We start from the raw sequence: 7,532 nt of genomic DNA, 5'->3' as shown, positions 1-7,532 counted from the left end.
AGCAACTGGTTACCATAACAACCCGTGAGAAAAAACAATGATAAAACACTTTGTTCACATTCCGTTTTTGGAGTACATTTGGGAGATTAAAAACAAGCAATTTTCTTCGAAAGCAAACTGAAATCCCTGTACATATTCTGATTCAAGTAACATGGATTTTTTTTTCTGCAATAGATTATTTCAGCTTTCAGGATAGATGAAAGTTAAAACTTCCAATTTTGTGGTAGAGCTCGCCAGTACTAGTTAACCAGAATTGCTACCACTATAAATTGACGCGGCCAAACGAAAAGTCGCATTGTGGTGTAGCCAATATTCTTCGATTTCTGACGTTTCAGCAAGATGTGAATATTTACTTGACCATCGGGTTATGTTACACTGGAATTTTTGACTCTTCTACAAATAAGTTGTTTTGCAAATGTACCAAGTCCTACATTATTGGTGAACACTATGATGTAAAATTTCAGTGCCACAAAGGCTTCATGCATCCAGTAATTGTTATATGAAAAAGAACTGCAAGTAAAGACTCTTGAAAATTGCTGATAATTCTTGTATGTGACCACCTGAGTTTAATATGGATTGTCAGTGGGTTATTCACTGATTCATTTTGCCATCACCAGAGGCTGAAGAACAATAGATGTTCTGAAAACCATTAGAAAAAATACAAGTAGTGGGGTGCCTTTTTTGTATAGAATACTGTGAACCTGTGACTGTAACTGGCAACCATCAGTACCATTGCATCTTTGTGCATTGTGTGCCTTATAACAGTTGAATCTTGTTAAACAATTGTATCCCATAATAATGTAGTCTTCACGCTTTGCTTTATTAGTGCCCATTTTTCACATTGACCAGTCCAAGGATAATGAATTTGTGTAGTGTGTAATTTTATTGATAGTTTACTGAAGTGCAGTAATTACTGTACAATGACTGAGAATGCTATCTGACCATAACAAATGGTTGCGTTGGACGTTCTCCATTGTTTAAAAGTTTGAACACTGTCCTTTAATTTCCAGCAAATGTCAAAATTTTCTTGGGCTGTATTGTAATGACTGATGGGTGCAGCAACAGTCCTTCAGCACATGGCATCATATTATCTTTAGGCACAGAATGTTTGGAGCGTTTTCAGTTTGCAGTATTCTTATTGTTTCAGCCTTCTGAAGGGCATCAACCCTATGGGCCATTACAGTACAAGACTTGAGCCTGATTTTTATGACACTCGTTCTGACTCTTGGAATAAGATTGATGATCCATTGTTTCATTTTATTTCTGGAAGTTAAATGGCCATCTACATTTCCAGGAAAAAATACTTTACAAGGAAAGAGCAGCACCTCCAGCATTTGTCTTGCACTAGCTTGGCATTTGAAACTGTACAGTGAAAGGGGCACTAGATAGTAACGGCAAAAGTTTTAATTGCTGAATAATTTGGAGAATGCAGGCTTATGAATTGTTATTAATGAATAATTTCAGCATCCTTATGTTAACTAGATTGCCATTTATTTTGTAAGCCATGGGGCTTGGTGGTAGTGGGAAAATTACCAATAAGAATATTATAAAACTAAAGTAGTTAAAGTTGCAATGTTTATTTTGTGAGCTGAACGAAAATCATATTTTGAAGACAAAATGCCAATGAAAATTGACCTATTCCAGTATAGGGAAATGGAAGTCAGATTGTGATGCTACATTGCAACTTCTTTCAAATGCTGGAAAATTGATTGAAAGGGAACGATACTTGGGGAAGGACCCTGTAGATTGAAAGAAATTTGAATAAATAAGATTCTCCTGTAGTATGAGGTATGCACAAATTGCACAGCTTTTTAAAATTTTTTTCAAGCCTTAACTGAAGTTCTGAGCATACAGTATTGGGGTGCTGTTTGTATATAAAATATAAGTAAATGTGCATAGTTTAATAATGTTAACAAAAGACTGTTTGTTTATCATCCTAATCTTAGAAGTTAATGATGCAACTGGAGTAATCAAAACCACTACGTTGATGGCACTGGGCAGATTCAGTCATTGAATTCAGCTTATCCTAAGTGTAAGAGACAAAGTCTTTTGTCAAAAGAACACGGACAGATTGTGAATCCTTTTATTTGTTTTTCATTTGATAAAATGCTCATCAAAGTATTGACAGATATACTGACATTGCAAAATGTGTTGTTTGATTTTGGAACACTACGCTGACTACAAAAATGTTGATTTAATGGAAAAAATATCAAATTTTGAAATAGGTTTGCAAGACATAATACAGGCAGGGACTGTATACAGTACAGTCAGAGGGAATTAAACCTTTTTTCTCTGTACCATCTCAAATGTCTTGTTAACTTGACATAATGCATTAGTATTTAGACAGTGGCCTAAGGCATTTATAAAGGATGGCTTAGAATGACTGTGGATGGCGTTAAATTACATAATAAATGGCAAGGTTCAAGTTAGTGTGACAGCTTTTTGTTACTTTATGTGAAAGCCACTGCCAGGAAATTTGCAGATAGCAAGGGAAAAGATCAAATGCTATAGCCTAGCGAATACTTTTCATTGCCCATTTGAGACTCTCTTAATTTGTAATGCTGCTATTCTGTGGACAGCTGACATTTTGAACAGCATTATCGTCACTCTAATCAGTTTCTTTGTAATTCTGTAAGGATGAAATGTTGTTTACAACGAAAGTCATGAAATGCTGAACTTTGAAATGAAAATTTCATATAAATTTTAGGTTTTCTTCCAGAATGTTACGATTTAGAATGCCTTAACCCATTTTGTTGATTTTTCTTAAATAGACTTGGGTATAAAATTACTATCAAATTGTAAAATAGGCAGTTAACACTAGTGGAAGAAATGAATTTCATTTATAATTTGTAAGCAGCACACACTTTTTAGTGCATCCCTTATTGAATAAGTACACCTTCTCCAGTCTCAGATCTTGGCATCAAAAACCTCCACTGTCACAATCTTGGGATTGGATTAATTAACATGGATTTACTTGTTCCTTGTCCCATGTTGAATTGGGGCACTTAGCAAGCAGTAAGTTGCCAGTGTTGCATGCACCACTACAGACTATAGGGGCAAAATTTTATCATCTAGACTAAGATAGTAATGAAGTACAGATGAGTCAGACTTGGGCTGAACCTGCAGATGTAATAGCAATCTTTTTTTTTTAAATAAAATGTCCTCTGTAAGCTAGCAAAGTCAAAGTAGCTTGAAAGGTAGGTTAAATATATTTCTTCTCATTGGTGTCATTCATTAATTTCCTTTGGCCTGTCTAGTATTGATGCACTGTGCCTGCAGGGATATGTGAAATTGGTCTCTTGTTCAGATGAATAACTGTGTGACCTTTAGATAAGATTAGAATCATGCAACAAAACTCCTTATCTCACTAAGGAAAGCAGAGATTTAATATACTCACTGATATCACTTTACAAGGATTTGCAGTAGCTCTGAATCCAGGCAAACACTAGGAAAGTACAAATTTCCACTAAGAGAAGTTATATTTCATAAAAGAAGCAAGCTAACAACAATAATGTGATTTGTAGGTTCAAGTAGTAACAAATAACATACATACCGTACAGAGTTTCCATTTCACATTTGCTGAGCTGTTTCACTGTATTACTGCCTTGGAATTCTCTCCTATAATGCTGCAATTGACATTTTTTATTGGTGGGGTGGGGTTGCAGGGCATGTGAGGTGGGATGTTGACTGGAAAGATTGCAGAGAGAAAGACAGATTCAATTTTGTATCTGTATTCTTGGAATGAAGAATGTATTAAGTAAGTTATACCCTAAAATACAACCTGAGTTTTTAAAAAAAAATCTGTTATCCTGCAAAAAGTAACACCTTTTCTCAATGCAGTAATAGCCAAATTGCCATAAAAGGTATTCAAACGAGGCCAGTGATTACAGCAGAATGCATCTGAAGGGAATGTGTGCTGTTAATGTTGATCATTTATTTATGTTTTACGAGTAAGACTGTTTTATAAACAGTATTACATCTTAACAATGGTATGAAAAAGTATATACCAATGGATCAGGTTTCCATACAATCTCTTTAAAGTTACTTTCAAGTAACATACAGGAACATCATGCAGGTGGTTAATTCCTACTTGTAATGTTGCAGCACATGTTTCTGAAGCACTGGAACTCTACCAACAGCAATTTAAAAGTATAATTTTACATTTACCAAAACAAGGTTGTATGTATTTTGAAAGAAATCAATACCTTTAAAGTGAGTTCAGTTACAGTCTAATCTCTGGGTTCAGATATTTATACACTGTATTCCACACAGTTTTAGAATGCCTTCTGAAGTGACCCCTCTGGGGTCCAGCTTTGTAACCCATTCTCATTTTATATATTCCATGACTAATCCCCAGTGTGTGGTACAAAATTTTTTTTTTTCTTAAATCCAAATGTCTGATATCTCAAACAATTGGTATTAAGCATGCACTTTTGGACAGTTGAGTGCTAAAAGTTATATTTAACAAGGACAGTCACTGACCTGCTTATTGTTTATGTTGTGCAATGAATGCTAATTGTAACTAATTCCATTTAGAAATGCACTCTATTGTAGCTGGTAGTAGAAATGTGGTGGTGGGCTTGTAAACTCATCTATTGTACATTTGTATTGAAATAAATATATTCAGTTGTGCACAATGCTTGTTGAGTGCTGATTTCTTAACTTGATAAGTTAAACAATGTTTAAACAAAAGTGCATTTAATTAAAATATGGAGCATTACTAAATGTATGTTAATTACTATATGCATCTTAGATTAGGCTAAGTAATTATGTTGAGAAACAATATTGAAGGTTTGAGTAAAGAACCTAAAATTTTAGATCAGTGCTCTATTGGAATGAAGAAATGTCTGAATAAAAACTTCTGGATTGTGAAGAGGTACTTGAGAATTTGATTGTACACTTGAACTATGATTCTAATAGTTTAAATGGGCACATAGATACTTAAATGTTTACTAAAGTGGAGTTATTTAATTATATCATGGCTAGTTGATTTTGTAATTTTGTTAGATGTTGAGTTGAAATTTGAATGTTAACCAACATATGTGAATTTGATCCTGTGATCACTATATGTTGTTAATACCTTTTCTTGTGACAGTCAGCCAGATTTTGCTGTAACAGAGCATCTGACTGCAAATGCTGTTTTGTAGATTTGGCCTTGCACACTTGAGTTGGAGACACTTTTTATTGGCCACAAAGTTGCTGGCAATGGAAGCTGAAAATCAAAGAAGATTTTCTTACAAGAAATAATTTGATGTTTTAAAATTTCCAACACCTGAAGGAATAAGACCCCACACATCTAATGGCTTTCACTGGCAGAGAAGTCAATTGTGTCATTAAATGGTTACTTGACACTTGAAATGATGCAACGTAACTTTCTAATGTAGAACAACATTACAAAATTTAGTGTTTTTCAGTGGTAACATTGACAGCAAAAATGTAATTTTTGAAAAGCTTGCGGAGAAGTGGCACAACTTGCACATCAGCATTTAGATATTTGCATTTTACTATACATTTGCTCTTCGCTTCAAGAAGTTATATTATTTTAAAAAAGCAATGATGAATGTTATTGGTTTAAGTGTTATTTTGTCAGCATTATCTGGCTAATTCACCTAGTCAAACTGCTTACAATATCATAGAAGATAGGAAAACCTTGCATAATATCATTTTACGACATCCCTCTGTAGTACATTTTTTTAAAAAGAAGGGTAAACACACCCACCTATGTGTGTACAGGATCTCACAAGCAGCAATAAGAGAATAAACAGCCTGTCTGATATTTGAGAGAAATGTTAGCCAAGACATCCGGAGAATTTTATTGTCATCTCATGTCTGTCTCTACAGTTTAATAGGTCCTTGGTTTAGCACCTCATTTGAAAAACAATGACTCCAACAGTGTAACATTCTCTTGCGATTATAATTGTCAGTCTAGGTTAGGCACTTAAGAACTGGAGTTGCCCTTGAACCTGCAAGCATCTGACTTGGGTAAAATAGCTACCACCAAGCAAAAACTGACACTAGTTTAATGGCAGAAGCCTGTGTTTTTTTTTCTTAATACAGAACAATATTTTGAAAAGTTTAATGCATTTTAGCTTTTGCATGACTTGGTCTCAATGCAGTTTCTTCTACTATTTGCTCTTGAAATGTGAGAATCACTAAAAAGGCCAGCATTTATTTCCCAACTCTAATCACCTTGAGAAGGAGTGATGCTGAACCAATGTGCCTGCGGCCTTGGTCCTTCGACATGGTAGAAATTTCAGCTTTGAAAGGCATGATAAAAGGAACTTTGTCATGTTCCTGCAGTGTAGCTTCTAGACGGTGCACACTACTGCCACTGTGTGCTTGTGGTGGACAGGGTTCAAAGGAAACTGACTGCTTTTTTAAAAATAATGTTGAACATATTCCGTCACGTTCTTGGCTTGTGCTTCGTAGATGGTGGACAGGCTTTAGGGATTCAGGTCATGAGTTACTGCAGAATTCCCAGTTGTTCACCTGCTTGTATAGCCATAGTATTAATATGGCTGGTCCAGTTCAGTTACTGGTCAATTCTAGGGTGATGTTGATTGGGGATTCAGCAGTGATCATGCAATTGAAAGTCATGGGGTGATGGTAAAATCCTTTCTTGTTTGAAAATGGTCTTTGGCCCAATCTTGTTGCATATGCAACAGGACCTTCTGAGGAGTCCTGAATGATACTGAACACATTGTAATCAACAAACATGTCCATAATAGTGAGTAAGTCATCAATGAAGTGGCTGAAGTTTGTAGGACACTACTCTGCAGAAATCCTGCAATGAGGTCCTGGAGCTGACTGGCTTCCAACATCCAAAACTACCTTTTGTGCTAGATGACTTCAATCAGTGAGAGTTCTCCCCTATTCCCATTGACCTTAATTTTATTAAGGCTCTTTGAGACAATTTTCAATCAAATGCTACCTTGATGTCAATGGCAGTCAAGTTCACTCACCTCTGATACACTAATATAGCCCCTTAGTGTTGTGATGCCTTATACCAATCTCTCTCGGATCCTGTAGCCTATGCTCCAATAATGCAGAATGTGATTTCTTTTCCCCCCAAGACAAAGCCAATACCCGTAGTCAAAGACGAGCAGGATCCTATACTTGCATGTCTATTGGTAGTGAGGTGGTTTATAGGAATAGATTCACCTTACCACTTCCATTCATTGCCCAGTTTATACATGTATAAGCTACTTTCTGGAATCATGCAGATATTCCCAGTACATTTTAATCATTTATCTGTCACTACTATACTTTTCTGGGCTCTCCAATTCCCAATGGTCTCCCAATATAGTTAAAAGTTTTGTTTTGATAGATCATTGGGAGTGGGGAAAAATAGAATGCCTTCCAGCTGGCGTAAGCTAATTGGCATAGGGTCTGGATATCCTGAACCTTCCAATTCTGTAACTTCATAATAGGCAGTCACTTTTGTTAGATGTCTTTAAAATAATGTAACAATGTTCAACCCAATTCTGAGCTGAGATTTTAACTTTGCAGCACAGCTACCACTGTAATGTATG

General features: G+C 35.6%; 1 protein-coding gene across 3 annotated transcripts in view; it reads left to right on the top strand.

Moving 5' to 3' along the window:
* git1 (G protein-coupled receptor kinase interacting ArfGAP 1) overlaps nt 1–4,634 on the top strand; it is a 189,696-nt gene extending 185,062 nt beyond the window's left edge. For all 3 annotated transcript variants that reach the window (XM_048612583.1, XM_048612584.1, XM_048612585.1), the window contains one exon: nt 1–4,634. In XM_048612583.1, the coding sequence (XP_048468540.1) occupies nt 1–41 (41 nt within the window). In that variant the 3' untranslated portion in view covers nt 42–4,634.
* The last annotated feature ends 2,898 nt before the right edge of the window (nt 4,635–7,532 follow it).

The sequence above is a fragment of the Rhincodon typus genome, chromosome 26, assembly GCF_021869965.1.
Source record: "Rhincodon typus isolate 14 chromosome 26, sRhiTyp1.1, whole genome shotgun sequence".
In the NCBI taxonomy this organism is placed as follows: Eukaryota; Metazoa; Chordata; class Chondrichthyes; order Orectolobiformes; family Rhincodontidae; genus Rhincodon; species Rhincodon typus.
This window is presented reverse-complemented; position numbering and strand designations above follow the sequence as displayed.